At 37.2% G+C, this 16412-nt stretch overlaps 1 protein-coding gene across 2 annotated transcripts in view; it reads left to right on the plus strand.

Moving 5' to 3' along the window:
* The window catches only part of UCHL3 (ubiquitin C-terminal hydrolase L3), a 43016-nt gene that overhangs the window by 315 nt on the left and 26289 nt on the right, over nucleotides 1-16412 (plus strand). Inside the window, exons 1-5 of one of the 2 annotated variants that reach the window (XM_067292810.1) lie at nucleotides 5902-5918; nucleotides 6595-6676; nucleotides 10666-10794; nucleotides 14986-15142; nucleotides 15530-15615. In XM_067292810.1, coding sequence (XP_067148911.1) covers nucleotides 5917-5918; nucleotides 6595-6676; nucleotides 10666-10794; nucleotides 14986-15142; nucleotides 15530-15615 — 456 coding nt within the window. In that variant the 5' untranslated portion in view covers nucleotides 5902-5916. Of the gene's footprint in view, nucleotides 1-5901; nucleotides 5919-6594; nucleotides 6677-10665; nucleotides 10795-14985; nucleotides 15143-15529; nucleotides 15616-16412 lie in introns of those variants that run through there. The other variant, XM_067292814.1, reaches the window with a different exon arrangement.

A 16412-nucleotide genomic window follows, 5' to 3' on the forward strand; every position in this document is an offset into this window, starting at 1 on the left:
TCCAGGTCACAAATCAGGTAAGCAGTTTTTCTCCGAGGTAGCCTTTAGCCCTCCTCCCTGCAGCCTTAGGCCCATCTCTCTTCGCTGTCGTGTAGTAAAGGCTCCTGCTTCCCCAGCAAGAGGAGCCCCTTCCTCCCCCGCGGGTGCCTGTGCTCTCCCCGCTGGTGTATCAGGCCTTGCCGGACCCCTCAGAAATCTCGAAGTATGTAGCATACTGCCAAGCCTCCACATGAAAGTGAGAGCTGCGAATGGAAGGAGAATAACGTGTTTTGAAGTTGGGAGATGATCCGGTTACCACCATGTAATCTAATTTATTTTAGGGTGCAGTTTAACTTATTAATTAATGGTTAAAGCATTGTCACTTATACATCCAGATTTTAGACCTGTATATGATGGCCTCGTGCATTTGCACGAATCTCCTTACATATGTCTGTCATAGTCTTTTATTCTGCTTTGGATAACCATAAGAAATAGCTCATTTTACTGTATTTGTATTTTGTTGCTTATTCATGACTATGTCTCTTTGGTTAAATGTGAAAATATGATTTGTTGCTCTCTCATTTTTGTAAGTGTAGTAGAAACAACAATAGAATAGGAAATTTGTTCTAGATCACAAAGACATATAAGTGCTTGGTAAACTCTACCTGAAAGAAAATTATGTATTCTCCAACCCTGCATTATGCTCGCAGTGATAATTTTGAGTATCTTTAACAAGCATTAGATGCCAGATATTGATTCTAGCAGGCCTATTGGTATTGTTAATGATAATGTTCAAGCCAAAAGAATCTGATGTCTCCAGCAGTAAGATAACATTCTTAAAACTGCTAGGTTGCTGAAATATTTTGGGAATTAGGAATTTGTGTGTGCAAAAAACATATTCTGTTGTCGTTGTAATACAGTAACTGAGTCTGTAGGAGAGTGAAGGATTATTTGTTGCTGGGTCACTTTTCATTTTACGGTTCTTACAGTACCACTGCTGTGGAGCAACTTGCAAAGACTTTACTCCCGTCTCTGAATTAAAATAAACACATCCCCCACCGATTTTTATGGGGAGTAGTCTATAAATTCCTCATGTTTGCTAATATGATGTGACAACTTATTAATTTTGAAGTGTGGAGATTAAATTCTAGTTTGGAAAAAAAAATAGGCGTGACTAATTTTATAGTTGAATTTCAGATTCTCTAACTTTTTGTCATCTCTCAGCTGTTGAGATGTGCTCGGCATGGTCCAAATAAAGCCTTATAAACTGTGAAGTAGAAACTGAAGAGAAAAACTAATGATTACTTCAAAATACCTGAATTATCCTGTATCATTACATGCTTATGTTCATTACTGTTCTTCTAGGATTTTCTCTGTATAACAATTTTAAGTGTGTTCAGAACCTGTCTCTCTTGCCCCTTAGCTTTGTATTTAAAGGTAGGTGATGTCTGTCAGCTGTGGATGATCATGGATAATGTGAAATTCCACTCGGCAGTGACTTTCTTGTTAATATTTCTGTTCAGAAAAGGCAACTTTAGACAAGTTAAACTTCCTTTGGTGCATTTTGCCATTATCTGAGCAATGATTATAGTTAATATCTAGATTGAATGGTGTAGCTTTAAAAAGTCTTTGAATATGAATACACCTTGCATTATTAGTCATTGTTCTTTAGTCTTATAAGGATATTGGTAAACTGGACAACAGCAGGGCTGTTAGTCAACAGTTATTTATATCCTGCTTATGTTTCATGCAATAATAATAATAATTTGAGATTTAAATGAAGTTGTAAACATACAAAAATCCTGTTGAATTGATTGCAAGGACTGACTTTGCAGTACCCTGTAATGAAAAAAAGTGTGTGTGGATATGGATATATATGGATATATCCATATATACACACACACTTTAGAATTTTTCAGGATCAAAAATATGATATAATTCTAATAGATGTAGTGTATGTGTCTCACAGTAACTTAATGCATGTATCTTTTTAATTATACGGATCTGTATTCACCTATATTTTTCTTTTTTCTTAAACTTGGTTTTAGACTATCCTTGGAACAGTGTGTTGAATATGCTGATAGTATTGCTATTGGTTGTATAAATAATAGCCTTTTTAAACCAAGACACTTTCAATCACCTGTAAGAAGCATGGATTCCTTAGCATTATGTTATAATCAAAACAGTTAGGCTTTAACAAATCCTTAGTCTATTTTGGTTATTGTATCAATCACTTTATTCACTTTTTTTTAAAGTAACTAGAAAGGAAAATGTGCTAAATACATTTCAAAACAAAGAGGACAAGCTCTATGCTAAGAACATATTAAAAGTAAATGAACATGTGTGTCATCAAATTGGGACTCTCTCAGTCTTTGTGGTAGAAATTCAAACGATAATGGGGGAGTGGGAAAAGTCAGGATTTCCTAGTTACAGGGGCATGAGATTGTTTAGGTGTGAAATCTTTCCAAAATACATACCTTAAGTCTTTCTCCATCTGATGAAAACATTTGTATTATAATTCAAGTCTAGGAGCTTCTAATTTCTTAGTGTGTAGGATGTCTGTTGGTGTATAGGAATTATTTGCAAGTTTAGAAATTGCCTGGTGAGGGTAAACAAAATTACTCTTAGCATTAAAGATTTCCAATTGCCATGACTCACTGAGGACAGCACCACCACTTATCTGTAGTGATCTTCTTGAGAAGTCAGCATAGTCAAATGTACCATACAGTGCTAATTGGATTCTGTCACAATGCTCTTTTTAATCATTATCAAAGTCTAATGGAATGAATTGCAAAGTATTGTAAATCTACCTCTGATACAGAAACAGTTGATTCAGCATGCACAGAGCTCCAGTTGCATACAGTGATTCAGTGGTGACAGGGGAAACCGTTTCTTCTCTTTGAGGACCTTCAGCTGTGGGGCCTGAAGGGACCCATGCTACCCCTTTTCCTGAACCTCTTATGATGCTTTCCCACTAGTGGGAGAGAGAATGCAAGAAAACTGAATTTAGCTGTCCATGGTTTATGAGATGATGCTTGCCTATGTATCTTGTTCTGAATTTCTTCTAACACGCACGTGCATGCACAAAGTGAGACTGCTTAAAAATTTCCTGAGTGAAAAGATCAGGCACAAGCTGACTGCAAGTAAGATTGAAGTGATGTCATGGGGAACAGTCAAGGATTGTTTGTTTGTCTGTGCTTACTAAGGAACCAAGTAGTGTCAGTAGCCAAATCTATCATTCTTGTTCACCAGTGTTCTAAGAAATATCCTTACTTCCTACAGAAGGTACCATGTCAGCACATGCCTTTGTTACATCCAGATAGGCTAAAATAATTCATTGAATCTGATCATGCAGTTCAAGCACTGGCTACAGGTTATCCAGAGTTAAGCTGTTTAGCTTATTTGACAGCTAGTTGGCTGTGGCTTGGGTTTCTGTGATCACATAAGGCTTACAAACTGGTTTCTAGTTGCCTTCCAGAATTATTTTCAGGCCTTTGATCCTGCTCTTTTAAAGCCATTAATGTGTTGAGAATCAGCTATATAAAGAAAGTGGTTTTAGTGCATGGATCCCCTTGACAGCTATGACTTTCTGGGACAATAAAGATCACAACATAGAACAAAATGGCAGAAACTGGATACAGCCCATCTTCATCCAGTTATGGAACACATTTCTCAAGAGTGTCAGGCAAATATAGAGATTAATTATCTTGAGGATATTAACTTTACTCTTCCTAAAAGATCTTTCCATGTTATCAACTCAGTTTGTGACACTAGCTCTCCCAAAAGAAAACCCTACTTACCAAAGCCAGGAATCTATGCTAAAAAGGCAGTGCCAGAGATTCCTGAAGTGCGTTGTTGTTGGTGGTCCTCTTAGGTGAGCCATTGTGTTGGAGTGGAAGCATGTCTAATGTGAAAAAACATAAGTGGCCTTCTGAAAATGCTTAGCTAAGCTGTTTTTTTTTCTTAAAAAAAAAAAAAACCAACAACAGAAAAAAACCCTTCTCTGTTTGTAAGCAAAGCTGCAATATTGGAGATAGTATGCAGTCTTGGAAGACAGCCTGTTATTATGAGTGTAACCTCAAAAGTGGAAGACCAAGACTCAGCTTGCACTTTTCTGTAATGAGAGTACCCTAGAACATCTTCCATAGAGTCAGCTCAGGGGAAGTGTTGAGGCTGTACCACTGCATAGCAAAGAATATAAGATTCATAAACACAAGGATGAGTTTGAAGATGGGTTTATAGACATGTCTGTTGCAAGATCAGTTGCTGAATGGTTTCTTCTAGTTTAAAATATCTCAAGCTATTGAGATAGTATGGCTAACCTGCACGGGGAAAACTGTAGCATGTGTTGAGTTTAGAATATTACTTATGTGAATAGCAGAAAGACTGACTTACTGGTCTGTCTTGGTATGTTCTTCAGTGATTGAAAATTAAGAAAAGCATACATTTCATCCCTCTGTAGGTAATTGCCAATTTTGGCCTTTTATTCTGCTCTGTTTGTTTCTTATTTATTTTTCAATTAAATAAATTGAAAACTGTATCAAGGAAACTCTTGCTGTTAGGAACTGAAGTACCTCCTGAAAGCCAAGGATAAATAAGTCTGTTCAATGAGTAACAAAAAATGCTGCACTGTACAGCGGAAAACAAGTGATAGTGGTTAATGTGATAGATTCTGCCATGCCATTAAGTGAAACAAGATAAAAGACAAAATTCCCTGCTTCCCTGTTTTCCTTGACCTAAAGTAGCAGTGGGATCAGTAGAATCCACTTGTTATTTTAGTGCACTGTAAATAACATGTATAACACTTATCTGAAAGAGTGGATTGATCAGACCCATGCCCATTATTCACAATTTTTAGATAATAGAAACGAGTTTCTAAATATTTTTTCACAATAAAACATGGTGTCCTATTATGAATCATTGACTAAATAGCCCCATTTCATTTAATCTGCAGCTTGTGCTCACTAGAAACAATTTCAGAGGAAGTCTGAATTGCCTGATTAGTTCAACTTTCTGTGTGCTTTGCATCGCTGTCTCTGTGATGATCTGATCCTGGTTCAATACATGCATCAGTGCCTGCGCATACTGAATATTAAGTTTCAAAACTGCTTGATGGGTATTGATGGATATATAGATACTGCTCATTATGAAGATCAGGAGCTCTAATTATAAGTCAGTATTGTTCTTTTTAGACATACTGAGGAAATTAACACAACTAGAAGGGTAAAAATTCAGTGTTTGGTAAACTTACCTCACTTCGATGAAAGTGTTCTCTTGGTTTCTCCACTGCAAATCTGGAGGGGAAAAAAAAAAAGTGATGGTAAATGGGCTTTATTCCTTGAACCTTTTTTTATGAGATCTTGAAATACCAGGCTTGAAGATATTAAAGAATTTTTGATAAATATGTTAAACAGTTGGCCTTACTGTCAACCCCTGGTGGATGTCACTGCCAGTTGGACTTTGTAGTGCTGATTACCACCCTTTGAATGTGACAGTCCAGCCAGTTTTCTACCTACACCACACTTATCCAGTTCGTATTCACCAGTTTGGCAATAAGGATGCTATGCAAGACCATGTCGGAGCCCTTGCTAATGTCATTGTCTGTTGTTCCCCTCCTTACCCACCCATTGTAGAAAGCTAGCAGGTTAGTCAGGTGTGAGCCCCTGGTAAATCCCTGCTGGTTGTTTCCCATCACCTTCTTGTTCTTCATGTGCTTGGAAGTAGCTTCAGGATGATGTGCTCTATAACCTTCCTAGGGACAGAGGTGAGGCTGACCGGCCTGTAGTTACCTGGATCCTCCTCCCTGCCCTTCTTGAAAATAGCTGTGATGTTTTCCTTTTTCCAGTCATCAGCAGCGTCCCCTGATCACCATGACCTTTTGAAGATATTGAAGAGTGGGCTTGCAAAGGCAGCAGCTAGCACCCTTGGCGCTGTTGGATGTATCCTGTTTGTTCCCGTGGACTTATTTAGGTCCAATTAGTTTAACTACTTGCTAACTGTATCCTCCTGTGCAGTAGGTAATACTGCACTCCCACAGGCTCTGCTAGTGGGCTCCAGGACCTGGGAGGTCTGAGGGCATAACTTATCAGTGAAAATTAAGGCAACAACGGGCATTGAGTATCTCAGCCTTTTTTGTGTCCTTTTTTCACTAGGTCCCCTGCTACATTGTGCTGAGGGCCTGTGTTTTCCTTAGCCTTTATTTTTTTGCCAGTGTACTTATAGAAGCCCTTCTTGTCCTTCACATCCCTTGCAACTTCAACAACACTCATGTTTTGTCTTTCCTAATTGCATTCCTGCATGCTTAAGCAATACCTCTATATTCCTTTTGGGTAGTCCGTCCCTCTTTCTGCCTTCTGTGTTTTGAATTTAAGCTCAGTCGAGAGTTCCCCTGTTGATCCATGCTGGCCTTCTGCCACACTTGCTTGACTTTCTGCAATTGGAATAGACTGCTTTGAGGAGATTATCCTTGAAGATTCAACTCCAGCCCTGAGCCCATTTGTCCTGTTGGACAGTCTCCTATAAGACTTTGTGAGGCAGATCCCCAAGTAAGTCAAAATCTGTTTTCCTAAAGTCCAGAGCTGTGATTATGCTATTTGTCTTACCCATTTCATTCAGGATTTTAAACTCCACAGTCTCATGGTCACTGCAGTCATGGCTGCTCTTGGCCTTCACAACTTTGACCAGTTCCTCCTTGTTTGTGAGTAGTTTAGTGCTATTACGTGCTCAACTTAAACTCTTGCTCTTAGCAATGCAGGACCCCTGCATTCTTTAAAATTGCCTGATATTTGCCTGCTTGAAAACTGGGCTCACCAGCATGGGCCCGACACCACAAAGGGTTGTGTATTCTTTAACAAATTTGATAATGGCGATAGTTTCAGCTCAAGTGTATTGGATATTGAAGCAATTGTGAAAATTTCCACTTGAATGCTAACTGATCTGCAATTCCACTTAACCCTAGACACCAGGTGAGAAGGAAGGGACTTGCAGAATACTTGGGCAACAAGTGGAAACTCATGAAAGGTGCAGATAAGACATCATTGAAATGACGTATAGGAAAAGTATGTAACTTTATTCATGGCTTTTTGTCTAATGGATGGACTGACCAGTGAAAAAACGAGTGTTTTTCAGGAAGATAGTTTAATACAATAGCAAAAGAGACAACTGAAAATATGACAACAATCAGTAAAAATAAAGCTTTGAAAAAGTTACCAAATTAGATATGCAAATGTGCAGTGATTTTTATTCTATCTGAACCCCTGTACAACTTCTGTAATGTGACCAAGTATCTTTCCTGTTATGTCTTTGAGCACTCACTTCATATAAATTCCAATTAATGAGCAAGGTGATAACAAAAGTGAAACTGAGTATCTAACTGGAAAAAAAAAGAGAGCAAATCTAGAAGAAAAAGAGCTATTTTATGTTAACCTGACAAGTATCAAGAAGCTAAGGGAAAGTAAGCAGCTGCAAGTGTCTGAGTGAGCCTTTCAAATACAATGAAAAGTACCCTGACTGCTCTGTCCGTAATGATCTGTAGAGTAGAATTACTTGAATAAACACTGAATAGTTGGGATGCAAAGCAGCTAAAGCCCCTCCACTTGAATGACACTGTCTAAAAAGCATACAGAATTGTCTGCTGTTCTAAAACAGTAATGCTTTTGTCAGTGTGGAAGTGCTTTGTTCAGCTCTTGGAGGATAACTGATTGCATTTTGTACCAGCTTCTTCAACTGGCCTAGGAAAGAGCTAGGAGAGGATTGAAGGAGGAAAAAGTAGGTTTGATTTAGTTATAACTAAAGTATTCACATAGTTGAAGCTGTTGTTTAGGACATCCCTCTTCTGACTTTCCTGTGTCATGTCTAATACAAATCTGATTTTGGCCCTCAAAACTTTATCTGATTCTTAACTCCATGTTTTTATTCCAGCAGCATTTTTTCCTCCCTTACAGTCTTGTCTTGCTTCTATCCATTCACAACACAGTTGCAAAAGATTACTTTTCTGGCTGTGACTTTGAACCCCTCTTTTCTTTGCATGTTTCCACAAGCTATGTATCTTTGTTTTGAGGGATTTTCCCACCCTGCCATCTACTGTTCGTCTGTTACCCATCAGGCAGTCCATCTTACATATGGCCTCATGATACCAGTTTTTATCATCTCATTAAATTTTCAGACAGGCATCTTTGTCCTTTTTCCCAGGCTTGAGTGAAACCCTCTTGATACACAGATATCTCATTAGCCTACTTCAGGTTTCTGCTTAAAAATCTGGTTTTTGATGATTCTACAATAAGGTTTTCAGGATGCTGGTTTGTCAAGGCTGCTGCCTGTCCTACTAAGCCAATCTTCTTGTTGCTTCTTGTATTGATAGCCATTGCTTAAGAGCCAACTCACGGTATGTTGATGCTTTTAACTTCTTAGTTTGTAAAGTTCCTAGGTGCTATGGTAATGGGTGTAATGAAAGCTCTCTATTTCTGTGAAGCTTTCTCCCTGACGAATATATTGTTCAGGAGTTTGAGTAGCTGTTCTTGAGGTTTAGGGCTTTTTGCAATGGTATAGAGTGGGAGAAGGAGAATCTAGGTCACGTTTATATCCAGTAGCTTAATGCTGTCCTTCTAATGCTGAGTACTTTGAATCATGGAAAGATTAGTCATTGGTATCACAGGAGAAGTGTTGGAAGTACAAATAATATTTTAATGCACAAACACACTCAGTCCCCTCTTCATTTTTTTTTTATTGTTCACAAAGTGGTGATTGTCTTTGCAACCTAGAGGGTTAAAACAGGAGTTAAAAATACAGTCTTCTGTTTCATAGACTAGTAAACACTTGCGTTTTCCCTTTTTACCTTTTTCATTAAAAGCTAATGATTTGGCCTTCTCTATCTTGTTAAGGCTTAAAGATGGTGTAGAACCAAAAACTCTTGGTGTATTACACTAGCAGTCTTCTGAGGGACTTTTTTTTCTTATCATACTTAAACAATCCTGTATTTTAACAGTCTTGTATGATATGTGCCCAGTCCAACAAAGCTCTACATTAAGGGACCAAAAATTTCCTGAAAGCTTGAAAAAAAACCTTTTTTTTCCCCTCCTTTCTCCTCCTTGAATTTACGGTTATATCACCTTTTTCGTTTTGGTAAGTAAAGTAAGAAAAAAGGAACTGGGGAAAAAAGGTTTACATGGCCTTTTGAAAAGAAAATCTCCATATTTTATAATGCAGCCAGAATCAAATTCTGAACTAGCTCTGGGAACTTCACAGGTTATTACTATAGATGCACAGAAAGTCATATTAATTTTTTCAAGCTTCTCTTTAAACTTTTTTTCAAATTTAATTCTCTTTTACTTGCCCTGGGTTTTGATCTTAAGTCTTGCAGGGTATGAAGGAAAGTAAAGAATACATTTAGAATGGTAAAGTGCAAAATTTTTTTTCCTCAAAACACTGTCTGTAAACTATAGTTTCATTCTCTTCATAATAAACTTAACAGTATGTATATTTCCTGTTATCTTGCCCCCTTGTAAAAGCTATTCCTAAATGTTGCTGATTGAAACTTTCCTTAGTCCTTATGAATACATGTACTTCATACATTCACCTCGATGTCCTTGTAAGAGGCTGCTCCTTTTGTCAACAGCCCTGACTCTTGCCCAGTCCAAGTCGAAATTGGAATTTGAATGAGTCTCATGTTTGAAATAGACTTCTTTTTTTGTATTTTACTTTAACAAAATATTCATTTTGGGTATTTCTTATATGTATATCTATGCAGATTTATTCAGACAGCATAATTATCACTGCATTCCTGTGCATACGTGTAAATCTGTTCTATAGGTGGGTTATGGAAAGAAGGAAAGGCATAGATGACTCTCATTTTGGCTTATTGGCCCATGTTATTCTGTGTGTCTCATTCTCAAGTAGCTAGATCCTAGGTAAAAGATCTACAGTCCAAAGATCCAGATTATAATATGCAGTTGTAGTATAGGAGAGATGATCTATCTTTTGGTTTAGATTCTTTTAAACAATTCTAAAGAAGAACCTGAGAATTATTTAAAGATTCATGATTATTGTCTGGAAGTTAATCTTTGTCTACTTCAAAATATGTTATTCCATTGTAGTTTCAAAGGATTCTTCCTGTAAAGGAACACCTTAAAAGGTACACATAGTAAAATGTACACTCTTGTATCTCTTTGGCTAAAAGCCATCAAAGAGCACCCCTTCCCTCCCCCCACCCCCCAGCCCCGAGTTGCTGAAAGTCAGCAGCTCCAATATACAGGTACCTATACTGGTATAAGGTATTCTGAAGTACTCATGGAGTCGAATAATATCATAAGCTTATTCTTATATACTCTGCCCCACAATTACTGGTTAACACTTGGTACTCTTTTATATTGGTAACAAAACACTTTCAAAGTGGTTGAAATGCTTTAATGTTTAATAAACAGTATTGGAGATGAGATTTCACTTCCCTTTCATATAGCTGTTTAAATAGGTTAGACGTAGGGGTTTTATACATCTTTGTTAGCACTAAGATTTATTCAGTGTTATTTATTAATATTTGAATCTCATTTATTCCCCTTATTTGGGGTTGATGGAAAGTCTGTGCTGTTGCAATGTATTTCATCCTGAAACTATTCCTTTATGCTTCTGAAAAGATCAGCTTATGAGCACATTCATTTATTTTATTAATATATATATTTTTTTCTTTTCCAGTTTCTGAAACAGTTAGGTATACATCCTGACTGGCAATTTGTAGATGTTTACGGTATGGAACCAGAACTGCTTAGCATGGTGCCAAGACCTGTCTGTGCAGTGCTACTTCTCTTTCCAATAACAGAAAAGGTAAATGTTTATCTAATAATCAATGAATCACTTTTTTGTAAATGAAATGGGAGTGAAAACTTTAAATCTTGTACTTCAGTGTCATAATAGAATCAAAACGAGACTGAAACCTTATTCAGAGACTTACCTTTAAAAAAAAAAAAAACTTCAGAACTTTCTTTCGACAACCTTGTATGTATATTTCCAATTTCATTTAAAATATTTTAAGTGGAGTGGGAAAAGTTAATGTAGAAACAAAGAAAGTATGTCTTATACCTTTCTCTTATAAACAATTTCAAGACTTTTTGATAATATGCCTTATGAAATGGCATATTTTTTGCTACTTTTAGTAGAAAGCCACAATAGCATAAACGAAGTACAAGGTAAGATGTGAGAATATACCAAATGCAGCTACTTTTTTTTTTCCTTAATTAAAAAAAAAAAAAAAAGTTTTGAGTTTTGGCACTATCACACTGACCAAACTTCAGCCCATTTTTAGTTCAGTCATTAGTACCAGTATGGCTTTTGCTTCTTGGACAGATAGGGCATATTTCTAAGATGAAAGTGTATATATTTTCTTGCCGTCCCCCTCTCCTGCACCCCCCCTTCGTCCCCCAGGCTTTCTGACTGCTTGCACTCATTCAAGAAGAAAAATATCAGTTACCATATGTTAGGCAGAAATTTGAAATATCTTAATTTAGTTAAATCTTTAAGTCTGCTTATTCTGTTATGTATTTCTATATAAAGAAGATATAAATCTCTTCTTTGAAAGTTAGATGGCTGTAGATTGAAATGTGCAGTTCATATTGATCTTTTAGCTTATGTGATTGTGGAAAGGTCCAAAGTCAGCCAAAAAGTTTGAGGTCAGTTTTCCTCAACTTTCTCCTTTTAGTGGGCCTCAAAAAGAATAAATGGTTTATAAGGACAAGTAGAGAGAACTAAAGGTGGCTAGGTCAGTCCTCTTCTGTTATGATCTTTAAGCTTCTGTGTATTAGCTAGTCCAAAACATCTATGCAGTCAGTCCCTGTCAGGCTTGATTTCAGCCGGCTTGATGGCTTTAAATTGAAGCAAACTGAACTGCCCTTTCTGGTCTTCAGGGAATTTTTTTCCCCTCACCTTTGAAGGTGGTTTCTGTTTTCTGTGTTGTGGTTTCTCCGTCTCTGGCTGCTTGAGCTGCAGGATCTGAGCTCCCCCTATGACCATCCCTTTCTTCTTTTGCCCGCCACACCGTGCAGTCCGTGCAAACTTGCTTTCTTGTAGCATGAGAAGGGAGCATCCCAGGGGAAAGAGCAGCCCCCCTTTTGTTATAGCGGATCTACCTGATTTCATCCTACAGAAGCATGAGACAAACAGAGAACCAGAGAAACAGCGTATACTGCATTGATCAATCAAATTTGATCATTGACAAAATGTTTGAGATTTTCTCCAGCACGCTAACCCTTCAACATAAGGGACACAAGTGTTTCTATCAGCTATGTAGCAACTATTCTCCTGAACATGTGAGCTGAATCTTTCACATAAAGCCTCTGTGTTCTGAAGCTTTTTTTCTCAGTGTAAACTCCAAGAGCTGAGCATTATTTTGTATTTTTGGAGTCTTTTTCCCCTCTTCCATTGCTCTTCCTATACTGTTCATCATGTTGTGCTTGTATATTAGCTTATTGTTTGTCTGTTTAATTTTTGGCTATGCCTATGTTTATGAAACTACACCTCTGAATTCATTTTGCTGTCTTTGTAAACATTCTTCTATCATGTCTTTGTTCTTCTGTCTAGAAAACCCTCCTTTCTTCTGTCCTTCCTATGTATCAGTTTGCTTGAACTTCCTTTCAGGGTTAGATACTCTCATTAGCATGCAAATCATCTGTATGCTCATTGTCCAGTTAAAGGTTAACAGAATGAATACTGTGTGTGTTGGGAACTTTGGGCATGATCCAGTGAATGCATATCATGGGATAACTAAAGTTGGAAGGGACCTCTAGAGGTCATCTAGTCCAACTCCTGTGCAAAACTGTATTTTCAGTATTCCCAAAAATCAATCGCTCAATCTCTCTCTCCCCCTCTTTTTTTTTTTTTTTTTTTTTAACCTTGGAGTTCATTTTGGATGGCAAGGAGTGAATGGCAGCTGTATATCTATATATATCCTCTTTAATCTGCACTTTTGTCCAATAAGCTTTGTAGAGTCCCCAAGTAAGACCGCTGTTGCAAGCTTGTAGCTGAATGGTTAAGATTCCTCATAAATGCACTTGCTATTACTGTGAACATTTGGACAAAGCTATAGACGTGGAACCACGACGCTGGAAAAAATTCTTGTTTCTCTTTGTAACTGACAGTGTGTAGAGTTTGAGAGAAATTTCTAACAGTTTTTCAGGAAGAGTTCCTTGATATATTCTACATGCAAACTTTAGATTTGCCATACTTGTATCAAAAGTTCAGCTGCTTCAGTGTTTTGTTTTTTTTCCCCCACAAAAGGAGTTAAAGAGGCTAGGCAAAGGAGAAAGAAATATGGTGTTTTCTGGAACAGTCTCTTTCCCTGATTTATGGACTGCAACATCAGTATCACTGTGATTCTCAAATATAGGTCTTCATGATGCTGTGAGATTTGTCACTTTCTTTTGTATCTCCCATTCATGAATCCTTATGATTCACAAATTCTTTCTAATCTGTGCAGATGTTTGAACGTAATATAACAAATTTGAACAGATTTGTTAATGCATACTCTTGGCATACTCCTGGATAGTGTTTCATAGCTTCTTTGTTGTGGAAGTTTGGGTATTCTCCTCCACCTCAAGGCTGAGCTGACTGTTTCCTGCACTTTAGCCTCTGCTGACAAATTACTACTTTGGAGGCCTGTCTTCTGTATTCCTGCCTAATTTTTGATATTAAGAGGAACTACAAAACTACATTTGTACAGTATTAATATGCCACAATGGATTATGTGGGCCAGTACTGCTTTAATATGCTCTAATTTGGGGGTATCGGTGTGATGCACAAATGGTTGAAAACTGCTTTTAGTTTGCTGCTAAACAGGCATTTAAGGGGGAAGGTCAGTATTTCCAGAAAACAGAATTCCTGCAGTAGCTGAAAGAACAGAATGTTCTATAATTGGCAAAAACAGATGTCTGGCACTTAAGTTTGCTGTCCTCTCTGATAAAAATCAATCATTGAGGCATACTAAGAGAGCAGCAATATTTAAAATGAGAATATAATTTCATTTCATAGTCCAGAGTAAGAAGGCTGATTGTCAGACTAACCTTTTGGGGGTTGTAGAAAGCAGGGTCTGTCTTTTTTTTCTCTTTTCATGTTGTTTTTACACAGCTCACAAAATTCAGCATTTTTTGTCCTTCCTAGTTAAATCTGTCCACTGCCAAGTAAAGCACATGAATGATATTTTGTTCACAGATGTCTATTGAGTATTCTTTAAGTTTGCTGATATTTTCATGAAGTTCTCTTAAAGCAAAGCACTTAGTTTCAGGAGTTGTTTCTTACAACAATGCCGAAGGCCCTAAACTGAATCCAGTTTGCTTTATCTGAAGCAGTTATTTCAACAAATCCAGAAGCAAACTGTGTTAGCCATATTGTTTTCCGATTAAATTTAACTAGTGCAGCTAGTATCTCGGGGTCCCTTCAAGTTATCCCCCTAGTAAGGAAAAGAAGGAACTCCACAAAATAAGCAAGAGCCTTATTCTCAAGGCTTCTTCCCTCAGTTACGGTTTTCTTTCATCCTCTTCTAGATGAGATGAAAATCTTAAAAAAAACAAAAGAAAAGTGTAAAGAGATGGAACTTATTATAATGTTTCATGTTGATAAACACCTGAAGTGTTAAGGTTTGGTTGACAGAATTTTAAAACCTTGTCCTTAAACATTTTTTTGTTGTTGTATTGAAGAGAGATGGTGACAGGTGTACAAATCAAGGAAACATTTTTAACATTCTTGAAATGATGTTAGATAAACACATATTTCAAAGTGATGTATTAAGGATGACTGTTCCCTGGTTAGTGACAAGACATTAAGACGTGATATAGAGCTTTTCAATTAAGTAAGTCTACATATGCTGGTTGAACCACTTGTTAAGTGTTTCAAGCTGATTTTGTGGGGGTGGGGGGACATACCTATCACTTTTATTTTATTTTATTTTATTTTTTATTTTTTTTCCTGCTTGGATGATGTAAACAATTAGTATCTAATTTGCAAAATTTTTGGTAACTTTCCTTCTAGTATGAAACCTTCAGAACAGAAGAAGAAGAGAGAATAAAAGCCAAGGGGCAAGATGTCAAATCATCAGTGTATTTCATGAAGCAGACCATCAACAATGCTTGTGGAACAATTGGGCTAATTCATGCTATCGCAAACAACAGAGATAAAATGAACTTCGGTAAATTTTTTTCTTAACATCGTGGAGAAGACATGGGGGAGAAGGATAGGTTGTGTACTATTTCTCTGAATTTAAACATTCGTAAAGGACAATTTCTACTCATAAAGCATTTCTACCTATAAGTATATCTTTTGTACTAATCAAAAAACCAAGGCACTTAAAATGTTGAATAATGCAGCAGATAGCAATTCCTCTTGCAGTAAGCATCTAGTGTTTTAATTATATCTTTAAATCTTTTGTTGGATATAAGCACGCTGTAAGCTTTGAATGATGTTGGAGTTAAAGCATGAATCAAAACTTTTGTCATGTACTGTTCAGCTAATTTATTGAGATATGAAGCACAGATAAGAAAATTATTAATGTTATATCTTGTTTTTATTTTTTAAGAAACTAATTCTTCATTGAAAAAGTTCCTAGAAGATTCATTATCTATGACTCCTGAAGAGAGGGCCAAATACCTAGAAACTTATGAAGTTAGTATCATGCTTCTTACTTTTGTATCTACTCATGCAAATAATTCTTATATGGCTTTAAACAATCTTTAGGACTCGATCCAGTCAAGCGTTTGAACAGTCTAACTTTACGTGGGAGCCTGTGATCAGACAGTTGCTGCGAGAAAAAACTGCTTTGGTAATTTAAGGGATTATTGCTCAGTCAGTAGAATGGTTTTTGTCAATGTTCCTCATCCATATTAGTTCACTGACTTATTTTAAACTGACTTTAAAATGGATGATAAATGTATGCACAATCTCTTTGGCTCGTTCAGAATCCAGTTTTATGGTCAACTTAAGCTGATCTGAGGCTGTTGTTAAAAAGTTGGTGCTTCTACTGCCCCCTTCCATTTGTGCCTTCTAATCATCTCACTTGCTTTGGCTCAAGCACTTCTGGCCACGCAGGGAGCTGATTTGGCTGATTATATTGACTATAATACTCCCACAAACACACACACCACCACTGAGAAATTAGATGAGCTAGTTGCTAGGGTGGTTAGGTGAATCATTCGTGCTGACTCAAAGGATGCAGCAGAACCATTCGGACGATGGTGGAGGGGAGAATGGCTCCTAATGGTAGTGATGATCCTCTGTCAAAAGGGAAGTCATGATGACTTCAGGTGTTAGTTCACTTTGACCTGATTGTGAAACCCTCAGGAATAAGGGTGATAACTTGTGGCTGAAAGGTGGGGTTAATAAACAGGAACAAGATAACATCTTGTATCCATCATTTCTGCAGGAATGTCTGATCGCAGCTTCTGCCTAAAGTATATTGTGTA

The sequence above is a fragment of the Apteryx mantelli genome, chromosome 1, assembly GCF_036417845.1.
Source record: "Apteryx mantelli isolate bAptMan1 chromosome 1, bAptMan1.hap1, whole genome shotgun sequence".
NCBI classification, from domain to species: Eukaryota; Metazoa; Chordata; class Aves; order Apterygiformes; family Apterygidae; genus Apteryx; species Apteryx mantelli.